The 25,296-nt window shown below is 45.3% G+C and overlaps 1 protein-coding gene across 1 annotated transcript in view; it reads right to left on the bottom strand.

The window, feature by feature from the left end:
- Positions 1 to 25,296, bottom strand: part of ADGB (androglobin) — a 463,044-nt gene that overhangs the window by 171,482 nt on the left and 266,266 nt on the right. The window contains exons 23-26 of the mRNA XM_073557676.1: positions 24,743 to 24,836; positions 21,529 to 21,660; positions 12,117 to 12,270; positions 2,632 to 2,819 (exon numbers count right to left, since the gene is read on the bottom strand). Of these exons, the coding sequence (XP_073413777.1) occupies positions 2,632 to 2,819; positions 12,117 to 12,270; positions 21,529 to 21,660; positions 24,743 to 24,836 (568 nt within the window). The remainder of the gene's footprint in view (positions 1 to 2,631; positions 2,820 to 12,116; positions 12,271 to 21,528; positions 21,661 to 24,742; positions 24,837 to 25,296) is intronic.

Below are 25,296 nucleotides of genomic sequence, written 5' to 3'. Positions count from 1 at the left end.
ACCATAATGCACACACCAGCCTTTTTGGTCTGACCATTAGCAAAAAACATGTGGGGGAAGTGAGGGTGTCGAAGCCTGAAATTATCAGCTTCCAATAGATGTGTTTCTTGAAGGCAGACAACATCCGCCCGTGACCTCCCCACCTCCCTCCACATCATAGAGCGTTTTTCAGGGGAATTTAGGCCCCTAACATTCAACGATAAGATTTGTATACTCATAATACTGATACGAGAAGTTCACAGTGCTGCCGGCAGAATGGAACTGCACACTTAATATAGTCACATATAGCATGCTAGAACCAACACGTCTACAAATACACTGAGAGTCCATTGTAGCATATAGATGCCTGGGTATTTGGGAGGAAAAAACCTGGAAGAAAAAATGGGAGCAGATATACTTACAGACGGGCCAGAGTATTGACCCGAAAGGATGCCAAAAAGAAAATAAAAAAGAGAACAGACAAAAAAAGAAAGGAAAAGTAAAAAAGAAAAAATAAGAAACCAAAACATAGTCAAATATACGAGAGCCACTCGTATAAACATCCAGAACAGTTCGGACGATCCGCAGATCAAGGATCTACGAGGGGGGAGGAAGTGAAAAGTTCACGAACCAAGGCCCACTAGGAAGCGTAGCAGGAGAGTCCAGTTATCCAGACCCATACCATGCAGTACAGTCAAGCCATAGACCACTCCGAAGCCACCTTCCGACCCGTGTCAGTTTGTCTCGGTGAAAAAAGGATCTTCCAGCTCGTGAGCTTCTCCTCCGCTTGCTTAGGAGAGGAACAGACGACTGTACTTCCGTCATGAGTAATGAAAAGCCTCACAGGATTGAAACCCCACCGATATTTCACGGAGACCTCCCTTAAGGCTCTGCAGACGTGGGCATATTCCCGCCTCTTAGCGCAGCAGCCGACAGATCTGGGAAAACTTGCAGTGCCTGAAACTCAGAAGGAAGCTCAGGAGGATTTCTTATTTGTCTCAGAAAGGTCTCTTTATTAGTATACAGGTGTGTGCTTGCAAGAGTGTCCCTGGGGAGAGACGAATCCAAGTGCTTGGGTTTGGGCGTCCTGTGGACCCTGTCAACTAACAGGTCCCTTGGGGAGAGCGATGGCAGGACAGCTTGCATATAGTTTTGGAGGAAGGAGGCCAGATCTTTATCTCCTATAGTCTCTGGGATGCCTCTTATACGAAGATTATTTCTTCTAGATCTTTCCTCCAGATCGTGTATTTTATCAAATGCCCCTGCCAATCTACCTTTCATGGCTTGATTCTCATCCACAAGAGCGTGGATAACAGAAACATACTCAGACATCTTGTTTTCTAAGTGGTCTGTACGTACTCCTAAAGAGTTAACTTCTCCTCTTATCTCCTTTAACATGTCCTGCATGTCCTCCCTTAAAGAAGTGCGCATAGATGCCAGGAAATCCCTCATGTCCCCCCTAGTCATAGGTGCACAGTTACTGTGATGTGTATCTGCTGAGGTCTCACCTCTCTCAGCCCTGGGAGCTGTGGGAGGAACGAGATGATCCTGTGGGAGGGGAAGCTGCTGCCATTTTCCCTGCTGCATGTGCAGTCTGAGATCATTCTATTTCTGATGTTTTGCAAGGACCTGTGGTGAGGTCACAATCACGTGACTAGTCAGCTGCTGGGTTCATGGGTGTGGCTAGAACTTTATAAGCTAGACTACTCCTGAAACCCAGAGCTGTATGTGGAGAGAACAAAGTCTCCCGTGTGTGCTGAGGCTTCAGGATGGAGTCTGAAGTAACGGACATTTGTGTTCTCTTTTTGCCTAAGCTAAAAGCTATCTCTTTTGTTATGTGCTGCTTTATGGGTTTATGATTCAATAAACCCCATGAACTTTAAAGGAACCTGCCTCCTGATTGTCTCCCGCTGCACCTGAACGAGTAGAATCCCTACAGTATGTATGTGTGTATTGACGATAATGTCATAATGATTGCCATAGCAACGATGATGTCATAATAGGTTGCAATGGCGAAGATGTCATAATGGGTATATGGGCACGGAACTATGGGATGGAGGATGTGTGATGGGTATATGGGCACGGGACTCTGGGATGGTGGATATGTATGATGTGAATATGGGCAGGGGACTATGGGATGGAGGATATGTATGATGGGTATATGTGCACAGGACTATGGGATTATGGGATGGCAGATATGTATGATGGGTATATGGGCATGGGACTATGGGATGGCAGATATGTATGATGGGTATATGGGCATGGGACTATGGGATGGAGGATATGTATGCTGGGTATATGGGCACGGGACTATGGGATGGAGGAGATGTATGCTGTGTATATGGGCACAGGACTATGGGATGGAGGATATGTATGATGGGTATATGGGCATGGGACTATGGGATGGCAGATATGTATGATGGGTATATGGGCATGGGACTATGGGATGACGGCAGTGTATGATGGGTTTATGGGCACTGGACTATGGGATGGAGGATAATCATTATAATTTGTTATAACTAACCACAGTTAGTTACTATGCCTGGGCAACACCGGGCTCTTCAGCTAGTAATAAATAATAATAATAATAATAATTAATAATAAAATAACTTTAGGAAACTACAAACTTATGACATTTGTATGGGATCATACCTGAAGACAATTTCTTTCTTGTTGGGTAAATAATAGTCTCCGATTTCTTTAATAGAGAAGGCATTATTTACAGTGTCACGTGAAAGTGACGGTAAAGGATTACAGGCCCCAATGAGTCTTAGTCTCCACCTTCCAGATGCCACAAAAAAATCACCAGCATATGCTTCAGCCACAAATGTATATCCTTTCTGAAAGTTGAGATAAAATGTGATTCCATATAACTTAACAGATGTATCTAATATTATATCTTGCCTTAAATACTCATATATCAATATTAGACTAAGAGAACTAAGCATGAGCATCTATCACTCAACACAAGAGAATGTGATATACGTCTCTAGCAATGCTGTGGCTTCCCATTTCAGTGACTTCTGCTGTGAACACTAATGGAAAGATTTATCAAGAAACCATTAGGTCACAACCTCTGATATTTGGGAATTAAATTTAGATTGGTTGAAACAGCAACTTCTACACTTTTCTCTTGAATTAATGTTAGATAATCTGTCATTATGAGCATAGGAGTAGTCACAAGATGTTAGGAAACTGAGCAGTCAATTGACCAAGTACAAAACTGTACTGCCTTCATGGCAGAAATACTACCATGGTTACTTACCGGTAGCCGGTTTTTCCTGAACCCATGACAGCACCACCTGAGAGAGGGATCCGCCCCGCCAGGACAGGAACCTACTGAGACATAAGGGGCGGCACCTCTCCCCCGCTTCAGTTGGGTTACAGAGCATTGAGAGGACTTCCCGGTTAGTTACATGTTTAATCCAACACCACAACACTCAAAACACCCTACTAATTGTGCACACCCATACAGAGAAAAAGGGGGGGAATGTACGGGTGCTGTCATGGGTTCCGGAAAAACCGGCTACCGGTAAGTAACCATGGTGGTTTTCCCTTCACCCATGACAGCACCACCTGAGAGATTTTTGGAGACTTCGAAACACCTTAGGGAGGGACCACCGCTTGCATCACCCTTCTACCAAAGGTTAAGTCAGCAGAGGAGGATAGATTTAATCTATAGTGCTTAAAGAAGGTTGAAGGTGAGGCCCAGGTAGCGGCCTTACAAATCTGTTCGATTGATACCTCTGCCTTTTCAGCCCAGGAGGTCGCCACGGCTCTGGTGGAATGAGCCTTGATGCCGTCAGGAATCGGGATACCACTAGCTGAATAGGCTACACTAATGGCTTCCCTAATCCATCTAGCAATAGTCCCTTTTGAAACCCCATAGCCTTTCCTGGCACCCTGAAAAGCTACGAATAGGGACTGTGACCTCCTCCACTGGCTAGTGGCAGATATATATTCTACGAGAGCCCTTTTAACATCCAGACTATAGATTCACTAGTAGGACTTTTATGGATTAAAACGTGCGCTGCCAGACCATCAATCCTCACAAGTTGTGTACTTAATATATTTATTTCCCAACGCGTTTCGAGGTCATAAAACCTCTTCCTCAGGGGATGACATGTCATCCCCTGACATGTCATCCCCTGAGGAAGAGGTTTTATGACCTCGAAACGCGTTGGGAAATAAATATATTAAGTACACAACTTGTGAGGATTGATGGTCTGGCAGCGCACGTTTTAATCCATAAAAGTCCTACTAGTGAATCTGAAGATTTATGGCCACAGCGTGGTCATTTGGATGTGCAGCAAGCTGACCGCATTTCTTTATGCTTGTTACTCTCCTATATACGGTGAGTATAAATTACTATTTGATATCTTGGTTTTCTCAGATAAGACCCTATTGCGCTTTTTTTCCTTGCAGTTTCAATTAACATCCAGACTATGGAATTTCTCCTCCCCCAGATTTTTTGGATTTTCGCAAAAGGATGGAAGGACAATTTCCTGACCCCGATGGAAATCTGATACTACCTTGGGCAGATAACTGGGGTCTGTTCTTAAAACTACCCTATCCTGAAAGACTTGCGTATAAGGAGGATTTACTGAGAGAGCCTGTAAGTCGCTTATCCTGCGGGCTGATGTGAGGGCTACTAACAGGATTGTTTTTAGGGTCAAGAACTTTAGGGGTAGCTGATGTAATGGCTCATACGGATCTTTTGTAAGGGCTTCTAACACCAGGTTTAAATCCCAGGGGGCTATTCTGGGTATTGGAATAAGCTTAGCTCTATGGCAGGATTTAATAAATCTGGCTATCCACCTATCTGATGCCAGTTTGCAATTGTAGAGCGCCCCTAGTGCCGACACCTGAACCTTAAGTGTGTTTACTGCTAACCCCATCTGCAACCCAGATTGTAAGAACTCTAGGATGGCCCTAATCGGGGGTTATTTTCCTAACGGCTTACCCAAGAACTGTAGGAACTTATCCCATGTTCTGCCGTAGATGTTAGTAGTCACCGGTTTCCTGCTTTTTAGCAGAGTGGCCACCAGCCCAGGGGAGAACCCCCTATCCATTAAAAGCGACCTTTCAAATTCCACGCCGTCAGATGGAATCCTTTGACCTGAGCGTGCAATATTGGACCCTGAGCTAGTAGGTCCGGGATTTCTGGCAGAACCCATGGATCGGAGAGGGACATCTTCCGTAGCAGAGCGAACCAGGGCCTTTTTGGCCAGAATGGAGCTATTAGAATCACCCTGGCTTGATCGTTTCTGATTTTTCTTACCACAGTTGGGATCAGAGCTACTGGGGGGAACGCGTAAGCCAGTCTGAAGTTCCACTGAATGTGCAACGAGTCCACTGCCCATGGATTTTCCCTCGGGTTTAGAGAGCAGAACCTTTCTGTTTGCCTGTTGTGCTTGTTTGCAAAGAGGTCTATCACCGGTTCCCCCCAAAGCTGAATTATCTTTTGAAAAATGGACCGGTTTAGTGCCCATTCTCCTTGCCTCAGGGTATTGCGACTCAGGAAATCTGCCTCTATGTTTTCTGCCCCTTTTATGTGTAGGGCTGTCACGGAGTGTAGGTGTTCCTCTGCACTGCTCAGAATGTCTGTTGCTGCTTCCATTAAGGAGTGTGATTTTGTCCCACCTTGGTGGTTGATGTATGCCACTGCTACCTTGTTGTCTGACATGATGCGTACGTCTCGACCCTGGAGTAGCGGAATGAAGTGGCTTAGGGCCTTGCCCACTGCCCACAGTTCTCTCAGGTTGGAGGATGCCTTCCTTTCTTGAGGTGTCCAGGAACCCTGACCTATGAGGCCCCTTAGGTGTGCCCCCCACCCCGAGGAGCTTGCATCTGTTAAAATTATATCTGTCGCCTGTCTGTCCCATGGTATTCCTAAGGTCAGATTTGTCCCGTTCAACCACCAGTTGAGAGAGTCTCTGGTTTTTGAGGAAAGCTCCAGCTTCCCTTCCAAACGCCCTCTTAGCGATCTTTGTGCTCTTAGTATCTCCCCCTGGAGTTGCCGGGTGTGAAACTGAGCCCACCTGACCGCCGGAATACAGGATGTTAGGGTACCTAGTAAGGACATTGCTTTTCTTAATGTCATACATGGTTGGTTTCGGCCCGCCAAGGCCAGATTTTGTACCTTCTCTATCTTGGACTCTGGGAGCAGACACTCTTGCCTTTCTGAGTCCAGTATAAATCCTAGGAAGGTCTGTTTCTTTAGGGGTTGTAATTTTGATTTTTTGAAATTGACTATCCACCCTAACTCTTGCAAGGTGTTGATCACCTGAGTCAACTGTGCTGTACAGTGGTCCTCTGAACTGCCCACTATAAGAAAATCGTCCAGGTATGGTATTATGACCGTATCGTGAATCCGGAGAAAGGCTGTCACTTCCGCTATGACCTTGGTGAAGACCCTCGGGGCTATGGATATGCCAAACGGAAGAGCCCTGAACTGAAAGTGCCTTAGTGTGCCCTGAATATAAAGCGCTACCCTCAGGTATTTCTGGTAATCTGGATGGATAGGGATGTGATAATACGCATCCTTTAAATCGACTACGGCCATGAAGCAATCTTGATGTAGCAGCTTCACTGCCGTAGTCACTGATTCCATCTTGAAGGTCGGGTTCCTTATCCAAAGATTGAGGCGTCTGAGATTTATGATTGTCCTGAATGACTGATCCGGTTTTTTTATTAGAAAAAGGGGTGAATAAAACCCCTTTCCTTCCTGTAAGCGTGGCACCTCGGACAGTACCCGCTTGTCTATCAGGCTCAGGATTTCTGTTTCTAAGGCCAGTTGTTCTTCGGTCATCTTCCTGATAGGTGTGATGACGACCACGGGTTTTGGCTGACGAATAAAGGGGATTTTCAGGCCTTCTTTTAGGATGCTCAGAATCCAGGTATTGGAGGAGATCTTTTCCCAGGCCTGGAAAAAGAGTGCCAATCTCCCTCCTACTGGAATACCGGCGTCATTGTGGTGACTTTTTTGAGGTGGAGGTGCCTCCACCAAACATAAACCCTGATTCTTTCTTTCTTTTATCCTCCCATCTTCTCCTGTCAGCGGGAGGACGCCCTCTATTGAATCTCCCCCTCCGAAAGGGCTGTCTCCTCTGATCCATAGGGAATCTGGGGAAGCCTTTTTTCTTATCGCCTGCTTTCTCCAGAATATCGTCCAAGTTCTTGCCGAACAGGAATCGACCATCGCAGGGGAGAGAGCACAATTTGGCCTTGGACTGAAGGTCACCCGGACAGCCCTTAAGCCATAACGCGCGTCTAGCAGCATTTGATAGTGACGCTGCTCTGGCTGTCAATCGCATAGAGTCCGCCGAGGTATCTGCCAAAAAAGCCGCTGCCCCGTGCAAGAGATACATGTCTGATAAGATCTTCTCTCTTGGGACCCTTGACGCTAGCTTCTCTTCTAACTGCTGCAGCCAGATCATGAGGGAGCGTGCCGTGCAGGTGCCCGCTATCGCCGGCTTTAGACCTCCTGCTGTCGCTTCCCATGCGTGCCTCAAATATGAGTCCGCTTTTTTGTCCAGCGGGTCTCTAAGAACCCCTGCATCTTCCAAGGGCAGGGCCGACCTTTTGGAAGATCTGGACACCGCTGCATCTATTTTTGGGACTTTGTCCCATACCTCCGTATCCTTGTATTCAAAGGGGTATCGTCTCTTAGAGGCGGATGGAAGGGCCCCCGATTTTTCAGGCTTTTTCCACTCCTCAATAAGCGCCTGGATTTTCGCGTTTACTGGAAAGGTTCGTTTTTTCCTCTCCTGAAGCCCCCCAAACATGACGTCCTCTAGGGTTTTAGCCGCCCTTTCTTCCTGTAGGCCCATTGTGGTTCTAATGGCCTTTAGGAGGGCATCTGTATCTTCTACAGGGAAACATGGCTTACCCCCTGTGTCACTATCTGAGGAGTCTGAGGAGGATGATTTTTCCGCCTGAGATGATACTGACGCGGAATCTGACGGGGAACTAGGGAAATCCTTCCTGCTTTTTTTCCCTTTTTTCAATAAGGACTTAATTGAGCCTTCCATTTCTGACCTGAGGGCAGATATTAGATTGGCTGCGAAACTAGGCGCTTCCTCCGCCATAGTCCGCTGAATGCACGAAGCACAGAGATCTTTTTGCCAGTCTCTTGCTAGGGGAGATTTACATATAGCACAACCCCTATTATTCTTCTTGCTTCCCGCTTTTCTGGGCCTTTCCTACAGGGTGAAGCATACAATAGAAAACCCATATTAATATACTGTTAACATTCACGAAGATCACTCACCACCCGTAATCAAGGGTACCGGACTTGGAGGCTGCATCGGAGCACCTGACCCACGCTCTTTGGACCTTGAGGAGTGCCCCGACCTGCGGCTGGGGCGACTGCTGCTTGAATGGCTTCCATGCTTCCTGCCAGAGGGCTGTGAGGGAGGCAGGGACGCTGAACGTTCCTGCTCGGACTCCATTTTGCACCGCCGATCTACAGCTGTCTTCCTCCTTTTAAATTGCATGCCTCCGCCTGGTGAGCGTCTTCCTCCCCTCCCCCCTGCGACCGCCGGCTCAGCGCTTCAGAAGCCGGCCGGCGTCGCACCCGGCGCCATTACACCGTCGCCTTCTGCTGACGTCAGCTGGCGCACCCAGCATTCCAAGCGCCGCTGACGTCAGCGGCCGGAAGACGCCAGCGTCTCTCCCCTACCACGGGGATCGAGATGCGGCGTGCGCGAGGGGAGGGCGGCGCGGTGGGGGCTTCCCGGAGCCACCGGGATCCCATCCACGCCCGCACGAACCCGGAGCCCCAGGGACCCCGGGGACTGCGCTTCCAGGACCCGACGGCCGGCGCTACAGGTAAGCTACCTGTTCTTCCCGCGCCGGGATGGGCCTGGGTCTTTTATCTTTTTCTTCGCCCATGACAGGCACCGCCACAGTGGGATTCCTTCCAGGACAGGAACCCAACTGAAGCGGGGGAGAGGTGCCGCCCCTTATGTCTCAGTAGGTTCCTGTCCTGGCGGGGCGGATCCCTCTCTCAGGTGGTGCTGTCATGGGTGAAGGGAAAAGGACGTTTTAAGGACCTCAAGTAGCATCTGAGACACGAACAATAGTGAGACGTGCCATTGAAGTACTCCTTTTATAGTACAGTGCGTGATGGATCTATGAAAACACATGTAAAGAACTCAAGACTAAAGGCCCCGTCACACACAGCGATCTCGCTAGTGAGATCGCTGATTTTGTGATGCCACAGCAATCTCGCCAACGAGATCGCTGTGTGTGACGGGGATCAGCGACCGGCCCCCCCGCCGGGTATCGCTGATCGTGCTCGTGTGGCAGCGGGAGCCAATGATCAGCGAGGCTCCCAGCGCTCTAAGCAGGCACTGGGAGCTTGTCTCTAAGGTAAATGTTGGGTTACTAAGCGGCGCGCGTCACTTAGTTACCCGATGTGTACCTTAGAAACCTGCGTGCTGGGAGCTCCCGGCGCGAGCACGCAGGTTTCTAAGGTACACATTGGGTAACTAACTGACGCGCGCCGCTTAGTAACCCGATATTTACCTTAGAGACCAGCATCCTCACTGATGTTTATCGTTGGTGAAGGTGCCTGTTTGGCAGCTCACCAGCGATCATGTAGCGATGCACCAGCGATCCTGACAAGGTTGCATCATTGTCGGGAGCGCTGGTGCATCTTTATGTGTGACGGGGCCTTAACACTGCTGGGGTCAGATCCCAAGGCTATGGTCACACAACTATATGTTCTACATCCGAGAAAAATGGTCTGATTATGCTAATCAGAATCTGATCAGAGTATGATCAGAGTGGGATCCATTTTCCTGGACATTAAAAAAAAAAATTCAATGTTCTCCACTCTGAACAAGGCAACAAATCGGACATGTGCATGGCCTCAATGAATAACAAACGTTGTTTTGACAGATCGCACACTCGATCAAAAACTACAGTCGTCTGCATGAGCCCTAAGGGCATGTGCATATGTTGAGTATTTACAGCAGAAAAATCTGCGGCAAATCTTGGGAGTCTCGGCAGGAAAAACACTTGTGCCAGTCTTTTTTATGTGTTTTTTTTTTTCCATTCACTTGCAGCATGTGCATGAAGTTTCATAATTTTCATTTAATTTGCTAGTACCTAAAATGCTGCCTGTTTGAGACAAAAACGCACAGGAAAAACATGACAAAAACACAATGTGTGAACATATTATGTAAGGAATACACACTTTTTTTTAGTACTATTAGCTATTAAAAAACATTTAGAAAATAAATATCTTATCACTGAACATTCATATGTGCCTGAAATTACACTTGTTCCATTGTAAAAAGCAACAAAGATGACAGACAAAAATATAAGCATAATATAAAACTAAGTTTTATTCTTATTGAAGATAAATTCAGACATACAATAAAAGACCACGGATACCGTATTTTGCGGTTTATAAGACGCACCAGATTATAAGATGCAACACAAATTTTGAGGAGAAAAATAGGAAAAAAAAACCTTTTTTTTTAATAAAATGGTGGTGCTTCTTACAATCCATGCGCCATATTGCATGCCGGGGGTGGTGGCTGCCATGAAGCAGGGTCCCAGAGTCCCTGCTGGCGGAGGCAGGAGTGGGACGATGAGAAGGACCCCAAACTAGGTAAAAGGGGTGTTTGGAAGTGTGACATTTTGTGAAAGCCCGGAGCCCCCTTATTTCCATGGAGGTGGCACATGTGCAGATGGAGATCTTGGCGCTGAGATCTTATCTTTCGAGACCTTGGTGACAAGATCTACATCTGTGCATGAGCTTCCCCCAGCAGCCATTTTCCCAGAGTCCACTTCAATGTAAACCATGGAAGAGCCGGGGTCCCTGGGCTTTCACAAAACGTCAGTGGAGTCCCTGCACCACCGAACACCCGCAGTGTCGCACCTCCAAGCACCCCCTCATCCCAGCATGCGGCCTGCAGCAACACGCCACTTTTGCCTCCTCCAGCAGAGACCTTGAAACCCTGCTCCACCGTGGCCAGTAAGGTATATTCCAATTATAAGACACACCCCCATTTTCCCCCCACATTTGAGGGGGAAAATGCATGTTGGGTAAATAGGAAGGACTTTAAATAAAATGACAAAGTCACAGATGAAAGAGAAACAAATGTGTATATATGAAGTATGTAAAATAATATTCAATATAAAGAGTGAAAAGGCTAAGTAGCAACACTAAATATGCAAACACATATATAAACACAGAAGCATGAGGAGAGAAGCATCGATAAGCAAATTGGTAGACATCAATGCCATATGCAGAAAGTGTAGTGGATGCATATCTCATAAGCCATAAGATAAAGGATAAGATGTCAAAAGATCAGAGGGCTAAAGCCATGAAAAAGGAGATGCATACATACACCCTGTCATGATCGACAAGGTTAAGTCCAGCGGATGACACAACATACACCAACAAAGGGATGGAATGGGGTAAGGAAGGCTCTAACCATAGGGAATGAGGGGTGGGGCACCTCTTTATCTCCAGCCTGTGCCTGTCCCTAAACACCCTTGATGGCCTATGGGGGTCCTTCCCCCTGTCGCCGTCACGTGCCTAGTCCCTGATTGTCACCTCACTATTCCCTGGCTAGTGCACTGACTGGAAAGGTCGCTAGCCTCACCACTGCAGATGGTAAACACCACAGGGAAAGGGACAACAACAAGACAGATGGAAAAAGGGGAAGGGTACTTAACACTGTCCCTGTTGTAAAGCATCACACAGCAAAAGATAAGGCACCAGGACTATAATTTCCATGAAAACAACAGATTCACCACTGAAACCAGAGAGCTCTTTACTCCAGGCTGGTCATCATAGATTACTCTACCACAGACAGTCAGCTCATGGGTCATGTGTTTTTTTTTAAAGGAATGTGGGAGTGGTCACCACCCACATCGGCTGACCAGCAACAAAGCAGCTGCCAGCAAGGAAACTGACATTAACCCTTGCTGGCCCAAAAGGAAAAAAGCTACATTTAAATTATAGCGGTACCAGAGCTGCCACGAATCCAAAAATGAATCGTGACACACCCATCCAGAAACACACCTAGTACGCATTTCACTGATGCTTTGTCTGGGGTTATTGTGCAGCATTCAATTATAACAGTTAATACATGGTTGAGGTACTTGTCACTTACTGTGTTTTTGGTGTATATAAATGGTTTTACTCTGTTGCACACTCGAGGTATTTCTTCCAATGTATCATTGTTAATGACATGAAGAGCAGAGGCTTGGAGGTTTGTATACATCTTCGGTACTATGAGCATATCTTCAGAAACATGGAAAACTTCCCTAATTAAGTTGAAAAATTCAGTTAAAAAAGCAAAATTATTACAACTGAATGTTTGCATATGATGATTTTACATGCAAAAGAAGTGGTATGACTGTATAGGCACTTGTTCCCAATAAAAATTGTGGCGATTTCATGTGCTATGAGAAATCTAGCATAGAAGCCATATGCGAATCAGGCTGGTAGTGGACGTAATAAAGAAGAGTAAAAAGATTTGCACTGCTCTGGTCCAGCGTCTACTTTGGTACTTTGTGGCAGTCAGACTAGTGCAGTGGAAACTTACTTGTCTGGCACTTGATAGCCGCCATCCAGGCAGCCTCTTGTGATTACTAGGACTGGGGGCCTATCAGTGCTCTTGGAAGAAACAGTCCAGGTACATTGACACACCTCTATTGCTTTGTTGCTTTTTCAGCCTGATTTGTATATACCTTTTTATACGAGATTTCACATGACTGACATCAGATCTCTAGCAAAATGGTATTTTTATTTGGGGACAAATGTCTATACAGCCAAATCACTACTTTCATATGTAAAAACGTACTGACAGGTTCTCTTTTTTTTTTTTCAATGTTCTTTTTATTACAATTTTAAAGCATAACATCAAACAGACTGGTACAATGATACACATATGAGTATAAATGCTCTGTAAAGTACAAGCAAGTCCAACTGAGAGCTTTACGATTAGAGTTAAGCGAAACGGGTCGGTCATATTCAAAAGTTGGCGACTTTCGCTGAAGTCGGGTTTCATGAAAGGAAACCCGACCATAGTGTGAGGTCGGCCATGAGGTCGGCAACCAGAGCGCCAAAGTCGCATTTCAAAAGATGCTTCCAGCGCCCTTTTTCAGCCAATGATGGAGGACGCACACCGTGGGCAACGCGATGACATAGGCGTCGGTCACCACCATCTTAGAGAAGGGCATGCAAGTGATTGGCTGGCTTTGTGTGGTGTCACAGGGGCTATAAAAGGGCGTGAATGCCGACCGCCATCTTACTTATGCCGATCTTAGCATAGGGAGAGCTGCTGCTGCTGATTCTGTAGGGAGAGCATTAGGCAGGGAAGAAGAACCAAAAAACTGCTTCTGCTGTTAGCGATTTCCACTTACAACACAACACTTTGTGTGCAGTGGACAGGGGAGGCTCTATTTTTGTGCATCAGCTCTGTTGGTTATTAGGCTGCCTTATAAGGCTCCCTGATAGCTGCATTGCTGTTTGCACACTGCTGTGCAAACTGCTTTTTTAAAAGCAAAAATACTTTTTTTCCTCTTTTCTGCACAGTTACCAAGCGTTCATTTTTCCACCCTTGTGTGTGCACTGTGCAGCAGTCCTGCTTATTAGGCTGCCTGCGTCCATACTTGGACTGAGAGCATCATTGTCAGCGTCCTCAAATCTTTAGTGAGATCCAAATTCTCACCAATCCTATAGACACCCTCCACCTTGTCATATACCATCCAATTTCAGCCTGTTACATTGAGGTATAATCTGTACTGGGCCTGAGACAATAGTTCAGCGTCCTCAAATCTATAGTGAGATTCAAATTCACACCAATCCTATAGACACCACACACCTTGTCATACACCATCCAATTTCAGCCTGTTACATTGAGGTGTAATCTCTACTGGGCCTGAGACAATAGTTCAGTGTCCTCAAATCTATAGTGAGATTCAAAATCTCACCAATAGTAGATACACCTTCTACCTTGTTTTACAGTACCATATAGCTGGTGGTATTTTGGGTACATTTTCACAAAAATTAGCAAGTATGGTGGAAGACGCTATGGAAGTGGGTGGGGGTTGCCAGCTGGTCCCGATGCTGGTGGTGGTGGTGTTGCATCTGTTGGTAGTGGCAAAAGCCCAATAGCACCTAAGGCAGGAGGTGTTGAGCCTGCGTCATCAGCTGGCACAAGAAGGCCTTTAAGGCTCCCTTTTCTGGGAGTAGGTAAACCGCTTTTAAAGCCGGAGCTTCAGGAACAAGTTTTGGCTTACTTTGCTGACACAGCCTCCAGCTCTCTCGCTTCCTCTTCTGAAGTTTCAAAAAATAAAAGCACTGAGTCGTCATTGGAGGCTCCTGGTCAGGAAGAACCCCTTTCCTTTTGTCCTTCACCCCCAACAAAAGTGAATGATGCAGCAGGCCACACTTCACATTAGTCCATGTAGCTCTTTCTATCATACCATGCCTGAGTTATCAAGTCAAATCGTGAATTCCCCAGTCCAAGATAAATCTGACATGGAGTGTGGGTGGCCAGCCAGGGCAGTGGGGTTAATTGGTATCGGGCAAGTGTCTCAGAGGGATGTGTCACGTTGGTGGTGATGACCCGTTCCGTGGCCCTGGGCGTCCATGCAAAGGGGTGAATAACGTTTATAGGTGAATGATACGTGACGCCACCTGTGGTTTCTGATTAGATTGACCCGCGCTGCAGTGTCGCTTCTCTGGGACAGATGTTGTGGTGCAGCTAAGATGTAGAAGCCCAGCACAGGTAGGGCCGTAGTCGCAGGGCAGATGAAAGAGTTGGTAGATGGTGTGCAATGCAAGATGTAGCAGAGCCGTGTGCCAGGCGCAGGAGACAGATGACCGACACAGTCGTGCAGTTCCTTTACCTGTACTTGGTAAGTGCCGTCCAGGACCCAGAGTACAGAAGGAGTTGGTCAGCATGGAAGCAAATTTGGAATTCTCTCTCTGCAGATAGGTAGTGTGGCCTCCGTTCTAGCGCTTATCTGAGGTACTCGCAGTACTGAGTTCACTGAAGTTCCCCCTGTTGACTCTCTTTTGGAACTTTCTCGTATGGCAGGCAGCCATAGCCTTTTCCTTCTGGCTCACACACGTCGCTGCTGGGGCCTCCGAGCCTTAGTTGGGAACAGAGCATTTACAGCTGCTACTTCCTCCGGTTTCTGCTGCAGGACCGTCAGTGTCCCTACAAACTCGGAGACTGGAATACCGACCATGCGCTCCAGCTAGGAGTGAGCCTTAACTCTGCTCATCCTCCAGCTCCCCTTCTCACGTCCACACACTTCCCCTTCCCTTCACAAACTGCCCTCCTCCCGACCACAGAGAGCAGCTCCTCAGCAGTCAGGTTCAGAGGTCTCCCTGCTGGCCTGGAGTGGGAACTGTGTTGTGTGTTGGTTTAACTGCTAGAGAGATCCTTCATTGCTCCCAAGCATGACATCACACTCCCTAGGAGGAAGGTAATGCTACTGTGGCGACCGTACTCCTGGGGGCGCCACAAGTGCACTGATGCCCAGCCACTGCTAGATGATTCTGCTGGTACATTAACCCAGACCACTACATTCCCCTCGCACTCTACACAGCCAGAATCTGACCCTGATGAAATGCAGGTTCCCCTTCCCGCATACTATACCACCTTACACGGTGACAAAGAGGAAGGTGCAGATGAAAGTCCAGGTTCCTTGAGCAGGTGGGGGGGGGCATACTCATGGGCGACGCACTGGCACGGGGCCCCTCATAGTACACAAAAGTGTCTCTGCAGGTGGGAGGGCCCTCCACCCGCCGTCAGACAAACCGCTGTACTATGAGGGGCCCTGTGCCAGTGCCATCGCCAACGAGTGGGCCCCCCCTGCTTGCTCCGGATCACAGCACTTGCAATGTTGAAATACTTACCTCTCCCTGCTCCACCGCCATGACGTCTTCCGCGTGTCCTGACAGTGATATTCTGATCAGAAAGCGCAATGACATCACGTCTGTACGACCTCTGCCTAAACAGCCAAGTGCAGTGAGATGGAAGATGGGGACGATGAGGAGTCCAGACTAGTACAGGGATTCCCTAGCGAGGAGACTTATTTAATTGTTTTCAATGTTGGGACAGCCATTTTTGGGGAGCACTATACTCTGGAGAATGATATATGGGGCCCACCATACACTGGAGCATTCCAAAGGTGGACATCAGACACTGGAGCAGCATTTACAGGGCCCATTATGCACTGGAGCATTAGAAATGGGGCCCATTATATATGGAGCACTATTTGGGCCCATAACACAGTGGAGTTTCATCCATGGGGACCAACATTTACTGTAGCATTATGTGGAGCTCATCATATACTGTTTCAAACATTATATGGGACCAATGATTCTGTATGGAGAAATATATGGGCCTCATTACTCTGTATGGCGCACTATGCGGTGGCCATAAGACTGTATGGAGAAATATACTGTCCATTTTTGGAGCTATTGGAAAATTTAAGATGGATTATCAGTCATGAGATGTAAGAAATGAAGTATTTTTCATTGTACTATACCGCTATTTCTCTGCCGTATCAGAGGATCATGAATTGTGGTATGTGTTAAAGGAGCCCAGTGACACTCTTTGGCCCAGGTCCCACGAAAAACTGGAGCCAGCCCTACCCCCACAACTTTAGCCAAATAACCCCCAGTTTTCAATGCCTAACTATTATTATAAAGTAAATTAAGGTTGACAAGCTTAAGTAATAAGAATTGATGTTTTTGGCATTAAAATGGGTACTGTAGGTGTGCTTCCTGTCCTCCACTCCCTGCCGACCTTGGCTCCCCATTGACTTGCATTGGGTTTCGTGTTTCAGTCGGCCTTCGACTTTACATGATAATCGGCCGATTTCGTTCGACCCGACTTTTGAGAAAGTCGGGTTTCATGAAACCCGACTCGGCCCGAAAAAAGGCAAAGTCGCTCATCTCTATTTAGGATTCAATTAAAGATACTTACAACTTGCTTACTGATACCATAGTAAGAATCATTGACTTGAAGCCTGAAATTTTATAATACCCATCAATTTAACAGTCTAGGACTTACATGTTTATTTCCAGTAACCATATGTTTTCAATGAAACAGATTAAAAAAAATGAGAAAGAAGTAGATAGTATTGAGAGAAGTATAAAGAAGAGGGGGAGCAGAGTAGGAAAGGAGAGGTAGTTGGGGCATCATTAGTCAGCACTTTGTACCATATCTGAAAGATCGCTTGATCTGAAAAGAATCCATGGTTTCCAGGCATCTTTGAAGTTTGCTTGTGTGTGGTTTACATGAGCCACCAGCTCAGCCGTATAATACAGTTGGTCTATTTTGTGTAGCAATTGTTGATATGTGGGACTGTCTGTAGTTTTCCAGTATGTGGGAATCAGAAGCTTGGCTGCCGCTATTATGTTATGAGCCAATGTAGAAAACCTCTTATGATGGCAACACTGGAAAGTTCAGCAATGCTGCTTCGGGCGTCAGTTTTGCTTTTTTCCCAGTTACATCTTGAATAATTTTTTCTGTGAGGGCCTAAAAACATTTTATATTTGGGCAAGACCACCATAAATGGAGATAGTCACCCTCTTCAGTTTCACATCTCCAGCACTTTAAAAAAAACAAGCTGTTACAAGTGGTTCAGCCGCTCGACCCTTATTCACATTCACGCCACTTGGCAAGTGATAAGGTTTTAAATACTAGAGTAGGGACTGTCCCACAAGGGTTGCCGTGACGTGGCGGGATGGCTTGTACATTATTTTGATCAAAATTATGTTTACTAAATACCCTTATTATTATTATTATTATTATTATTATTATTATTACCTTTATGCATTATTTGCAGTATATTTTTTACTTTTAGTTCAGGATATTTGTGTTTTTTGCTTTCTGTTATCTCCAGCACTTTGTATGTTAGTTCACCCGCCAGGCCTGAAACTGTGTCTGAGAAATATACCATCTGGACACTACTTTATAGGAGTTTTCTTGGGATTTAACGCATTTTGTCGGGCCATGGGAATGTTTATATATATGAAGTATTTGTTCTTGTGAGAACATGTAACTTAGATCTTTTTCCCACTTTGCTATAAAGGCTCGCTTAAAGCTTAGGACTGCTGAAAGAAGTTCTTGGTAGATTGTAGATAGTACTTTTAAGGGCTTGTTTGAGTTGGAGCAAAGAATCTCGTAAGGTGTGAGTTTGCGCGAGATATCTGCATAATAGTGTAATTTTTTCAGGGTCTCCCTCCTTTATTGTGGAGTATTGCATAAAATTGATGTTTGCAAGACCAGGGAGTTTACAAATTTCTGAATGTGGTAGGAGCACTTCATCAATCAATAGCTGGTCTATTGAGATTTTCAGCCCATGTGATATGTCCTTAGATGACGTTTCTCAGGAGTGAACTAATATGTCCGAGAGTGTTAGTAATAGTGATGAGGGGGGTACTAGGGTGCTGTGTGTTTTCGCCCACACCTTTAGTAAGGAGCGTGTAAGCAGGTTTAAATGAGGGAAGGGGATTCACGACCAAGAGTAGGTCAATAGATGTGGTCTGATAGGTATAGGCGAAAGCTCTTTCTCTATTTTTATCCACTGCTTATCCTGCGAGCCCCGAATCAGGTTTACTGAACGTGCCAGCACTGCGGCATAATAGTACTTCCTTATATCAGGAGCGCCCATTCCACCCCTTGCTTTAGGTTGTTAGTGTGTGGAAGGCTATACAGGGTTTTGCACTGTTCCACATGTATTTAGAGAAGAGGGAATTTACTTTAGCCAGATAAGAATCCGGGACATGTATGGGCAGCATTTGGAACATTTAGGTAAATTTTGGTAATATCAGGCTTTTTAAAAGATTTTTCCTAGCTGTCCAGGATAAGAATGGGTCCCTCCAGGATCTAACTGTAGCGGCGGCGCGATCTAATAATGGGTAGCAGTCCTACTTATTTTAACTCCCAGGTACGTGATATAGTTCCTGGCCCAGGTGAACGGATATTGACTCTTCAGTTTCTTAAGAATAGGTTGTGGAACATTTAGATCCAATGCCTCAGATTTAGACATTCACCTTAACGTTTGAGATATTACTGTATTCATCTAATATCTTCATAAGGGCTGGAAAACTTTTGAGTGGTTTTGTCATTGTCACAAGTAAGTCGTCGGCAAAGGCTGCTGTCCTATAATGTTGCTTTCTGATTTTTACGCCTTCTATTTCTGCGCACTGTTGTATCGCATTTAAGAGCGGCTCCATTGTCAGCATGAAAAGCAGTGGCGACAGCGGACAGCCTTGGCGTGTACCGTTTTTTATGGTGAACGTGTCTGTAAGTGAGCCATTGATTCCAATGCGGGCCTTTGGGTTTTTGAATAGCTTCATTATGGTTAAGACTATCTGATTCGGGAATCCGAACCCTATTAATGTTTCCTCCAAATAGGTCCAGTCTACCCTGTCAAAGGCCTTTTCTGCATCTGTACCGAGCAAAACCAATGGGAGTTTGCCCTTTTTCGCATATTGCATGAGGTGTAAAATTTTATATGCATTGTCCTTCACCTCTCTCCCCCCCACAAACCCCGTTTGGTTTAAAGATATTACCGTCAGCAGGAACTTCGCTATCCTGCGCGCCAGCATATTTGCATATAACTTCAGATCGACAATGAGTAGCGATATCGGCCTGTAGCTACTGCATTGTTCCTGGTCTTTACCTTCCTTATAAATTAATGAAATTTTTGCTTCCAGAGCCTGGGAGGGAAACTGATCCTTACCCAGTATGGAGTTGCACATGTTCAGCATATGTGAGCTAAAGATTGAGGAGAAGGACTTATAGTAAGTTATCGGTAGACCGTCTGGTCCGGGTGCCTTCCCACTTGGGCTATTTGACAGGGCAGACTGGAGCTCGTCTATACGGAATGGTCTGGTCAGTTGGGACTGTTGTGTTTTGGTCAGTTGGGGCAATTTCAGCCGGGATAGGAAGTCTCTAATTGCATTTTTCCTCTTTTGCTTTTCTATGCTTGACTCTGTTGAGCGTATGTTATATAGCTGCTTGTAGTATTTCAGGAACTCGGCCTCTATTTGCGCATAATTTTGGGTGCTTAGTCCTCCTGATTCTTTGAGTGTATATATGTGCGGGCTTGGCGCTTTCTTATCCTTGAGAGCATAAATTTAGTGGCTTTGTCTCCGTGTACAAACATTCTAGTTCGCCACGAGGCGTACCATTTTGCTGACTTTTTGACAGGTTCTCTTTAATGAAAAAGAAAGAGAAATTAAAAGAGACCCGCAGGCACCCCTTACTTAAGAGTAGGAAAAAACATAGCAACTCCGAGATCCACAAAACAAAGTTGAGTCTCAATCTTATCTTATTAACTAACAACTAGCAATGTGAGCTAACATTGCCTCTATCAAATGATGTTCTGTTACCAAGCTGAATCCTACTCTTTGTCACTAGGAAATTATTCCTTAGGAAGTTTGAAAGTGCAATGCATTAATTATATGAGTAAAAGGCAATTCTCTATTAAAGTTTCCCTTTAAAAAGGGGGGTTATTGAAAACAACCCTAATTACAAGTCCTATTACAGGCTACATGTCCCCGGAAGGACATCTATTGGGAGGTCCTCGAATAAGAAGTGGTATGCATGTGAATAGTCGCCATGTACATTTTCCTGCAACAACTACTGTAGGGGCAATATCTGGCTGGCTGACAGCAACATCAGCTGTTTGCCAGGAATTGTGCTGGCATCCCCATTTTGAAAAAGGAATTGAGTTTGATGAGATAACACCTAGAAGTGTGTACCCCTTTAGAGCTTATACAAGTGACATTACAGCTGCTGCGATCCCAAGTAATTAAATTAACTGTTATTCCCATAGATGCAACGTCTCAATTTTCCATAGGATAGGTAAAACTTGCAAATCGGTGGGGGTCCAACCACTGGGTCCCCTACCAATCCCGGCAACAAGCCCTTGGTCACTGGGCATGGGCAGCACCATACAATTCATTCCCTGTAGGACTGCAGGAAAAGTCTCTGGGAGCCCCATAGAGATTAAAGGGAGTGGTGATGTGGAAGTTCGGCAACCATTAAATTCAAACAGCATACTGCAGAGCTCCATTCTTGGAATTGTGAGAGTACCAGTAGTTGTTCCTTTACCAATAGGGGAGTCTTCACGAAACCTATGGACAGCTGATAACTTCTAAAGATAGGAATAACCCTATATTCAATTACTGGAGATCACAACAGTTGTAATCTCAGAGTGGACATGAGCAGCACATCCTAGTAATAAGGCATCAATGTATGTTACATCACTCTTCCAAAATAAAAATTAGTTGTGTCCCGGGCATTGGCAGACTTTCTGGAGGCTCTGAAGAAGGCCTATGCAGAATAGTACAGACTTCCCCAGCATACAGAAAGCCAATACCTGGTAAGGAACGTATCATATGACACTTCTTTTCTTTGTTCTGTTAATAATGGCTGGTGAGAACCAATAATGAAAAAAAAGAAACAAAAATTCTAAAGGACTTTCAAGTCCAAAACATGCCCCTTAAAATGTATAACCATTAACCTATATAAAACATCTTACCTGAAAATCACAAACCATGAATTTACCGGTTGATCAGGGTAAGTAACCGCATAATCAGCAAATGCAATCCTGTATCGCTCATCTGCATAGCAGGGATAGTTATGTGAAGCAGCACTGTGCTTAAACATATACCTGAGACACAGAAATACTGGTGTTATTACAGCCTGCACATCTAGGACTAATGTATATATTATTAGCACTAATCCAAAACTATTTAAAGTAGGAAAACCCTACTTTCTCTATTAGGTAAAATTTCCAAATGTTATATTTAAACCATCGGAATTGGATAAAAACAAGCAAATCAAAGCATGGCATGCTGCAGATCTTTTTATGATGCATGTACGGTAAATGAGTTTAGATAAACCAACTGACCTGCATTTTGTGTACTTTTCCATGAATTTCAGTGCCAAATGTGTACCAGACCTATGGCATGTGATGTCCCTTTCACACTATATACCATACAGTTGTCTAGGAATGTTACTAGGATCTCTATACTGAGCGAAAGTCAAAATGCTGTCAGCTAATGGAAGGACAAGTACTGTCCACAAAAGCTGATAAGGCTCCAAGCAGAGTGTGGAACAGAAGAGAGTAAAAGGCTGAATTAGGGAGAAAAATAGTAAAGGAGAAGAGAAAACCCCTTTAAGTAATAGCTGTTCATACAAAGTAAACCTGAACATTGTGGAGCACTTCTTAATGTATTATTATGTTAACAATATATACATAGATTATAATTTACTGTATTTTTCAGACTATAAGACGCACTTTTTTCCTCCAAAAATGTGGAGGAAAATGGGGGGTGCATCTTATAGTCCTGATGTATCGACTCTGGCTATGGTGGGGAAATGGGGGAGCGGTCTTGGTGGAGCAGTGGGTCACAGAGGCAGGAGCCGGCTGCTGTGGCTAACTCCTGTGCCCGCTGCTAAAGAGAAATGAATATTCACTGCATTCCACGCCCATGGCGCGTGGAGTTCAATAAATATTCATTTCTCTTTAATGGAATCCTGGTATGATTGGCTCCCATCACGGACCTGATACTGCTCTGGCAAAAATTAAGAGACCACCACATCAAAACCCTGTCATGGGCAGCCCATTGTCCAGACTTGAACCCCATTGAAAATCTCTGGAATGTAATCAAGAGGATGATGGATAGTCACAAGCCATCAAAGAAGAACTGCTTAAATTTTTGCCCCAGAAGCAGTGTGAAAGACTGGTGGCCAGCATGCCAAGACGCATGAAAGCGGTTTTTAAAAATTATGGTTATTCCACAGAATATTCATTTCTGAATTCTTCCTGAGTTAAAACATTAGTATTGTTGTTTCTAAATGATTATGAACTTGGTTTCTTTGCATTATTTGAGGTCTGATAGCACTGGATTTTTTTAATGTTGACCATTTCTCCTTTTCAGAAAAAAACCCAAAAAATTATTGCTTGGAAATTCAAGGACATGTTGTCAGAAGTTTGTAGACTAAAAAGAACAATTTACATTTTACTCAAAAACATACCTATAAAGAGAAAAATCAGACAAACTGAACATTTGGAAGTGGTTTCTGAATTTTTGCTAGAGCTGTATGATTGGTCCCATTCTTTCCTTATCCTGGTACGATTGGCCCCCATCCCCATACTGATATGATTGGCCCCCACCCCTATCCTGGTATGCATGGCCCCATCAGATAACATTAAAAAAACAAACCATTACACTTACCTTCCAGGTGCTCCCTCGCATCGTCCTGCTCCAATGTCAGCAGCTGCTTTATGCTTGTAAGCTGCGCATGGCAGGGATGTCATGCGCTGCTTTCAAGACTAAGGGCAGCTGCCGGAATACTCAATGCTCTGCACGCCGGGACTGTGTGCGCAAAGAGCAGTGAGTATTCACTGCTCTCTAGCGAGTACAGTGTCAGCCACAGCCTTCCTGCTACTGCTGGTGGTCACACGTGCTGATACTTAAGACAAATAAATATTCACCCCAAACCATGAATATTCATTTCTCTTAAGTATCGGCACATGTGACCGCCGGCAGCTGCAAGAAGTCTCTGGCTGACACTGTGCTTGCTAGAGTAATGAATACTCACTGCTTTGCGTGAACACAGTCCCGGCTTGCAGAGCATTGAGTATCCCATTAGCTGCCCTTCGGCTTGAAAGCAGTGCATGACATCCCTGCCATACGCTGCTTACAAGTAGAAAGCAGTTGCTGGAATCGGAACAGGACACTGCGCGGGAGCGCCTGGATGTTAATTGTAATGGTCTGTTGTTGGGGGCCAATCATACCAGGATAAGGATGGGACCATACATACCAGGACTGCGATGGGGTCAATCATACCAGGGGAAGGATGGGACCATGCATACCAGGTCCAGGATGGGGGCCAATCATACCAAGTTAAAGATGGGGCCCTGCAAACTAGGATAGGGATGGGGCCAGGCATACTAGGATGAGATGGGGCCCTGCATACCAGGATGGGCATGAGGGTGATCATTCCTGCCAGGATAGGGATGAGGGGGACTATTCCCACCAGGATAGGGATGAGGTGGACCATTCCTACCGGGATAGGGATGAGGGGTACCATTCCTACCAGTCTAGGGATGAGGAGGCATGCATACCAGGATGGGGTTGAGGGAGCCATGCATACCAGGATAGGGATGAGGGGGGCCATTTATACCAGGCTAGGGATGAGGGGGGCCATGCATACCAGGGTAGGGATGAGGGAGCCATGTGTATCAGGATGGGGATTAGGGGACCATATATACCAGGATAGGGGATATTAAGTACAGAATTGACAACATTTTTTGCTTCAATTTTTTTCCCTAATTTCCTCCACTAAAACCTAGGTGTGTCTTATAGTCCGAAAAATAGGGTACATCAACTCCTGTCCACACTGGAGATTACAATCTAATTCCAAATAAATTCTAATCCTGGAGGCCAGTACTGTAAGGCAATGGTGTTAACCACTGAGCCATTCTTCAACTTCCCCTAACTCTTCCCACAGTGATGTTATTACTAAATTCACATACAAATACACATATTTAACATGTGAATACAATATGATTGATTTTCCTGCCAACAGCTGCCCTTTCTGCATGGTCACCTATAGGCATGAGGCCTACTAAGATCAGCTTCTACATCAGGCTTCAGGACTATGTTTCAAAACTGTACATGAGATTGTTCAATACAATCTACCCAGACATTATGTAAAAAGCAATATGTTTATATCACACTTACCTCAACAAATTAGCACCATACTGTTCAGTATTTGGTTCAACAATTGCACTAATTTTATCCAGAATTCCTTTCACTAAGATGTTTTCGTTGGTTCCTAGAATATGCAGTAAAGTAACTTTAGTTACAAACTTAGTAAAAGTATGTGTTTGTATTAGTATAAGTAAAAGTATATGATAGCAAGTTTGGCCATCCAGGAGAAGGGTCTGGTCTTTGTGTAAAATAGGGACCACCTTGCATGATTGGGATCTCTGGACACTTCATTTTGGGTGAGCTAGACCACAACAATCTTTTCTTTGTTTCCCTGCTCTAAGTCTTATCGAACTTCTATGATGGATGCACCCATCATCAGATGTAATTTTAACTAACTTGTCCAACTGAAGTCATATATAGTGACGTAACCTGGATGGTCAGTTCATAAGGAAAGGTATACAGGAGCAGCAGGAGGTGGGAGGAGATGGGGCAGATGGATTAGTTCAGAAGATGCGAGAGGTTGTGACATAGAGTAGCACTATTTGTCGAGGTCATTTTACCAGTCACAGTGGGCCCAGGCAACG

Source organism: Dendrobates tinctorius, unplaced genomic scaffold (genome assembly GCF_039654945.1).
Source record: "Dendrobates tinctorius isolate UK_male_01 unplaced genomic scaffold, ASM3965494v1 ptg000250l, whole genome shotgun sequence".
Classification (NCBI taxonomy): Eukaryota; Metazoa; Chordata; class Amphibia; order Anura; family Dendrobatidae; genus Dendrobates; species Dendrobates tinctorius.
Note: the sequence above shows the minus strand (reverse complement) of the source record. Positions and strands in the feature narration are given on the sequence as shown.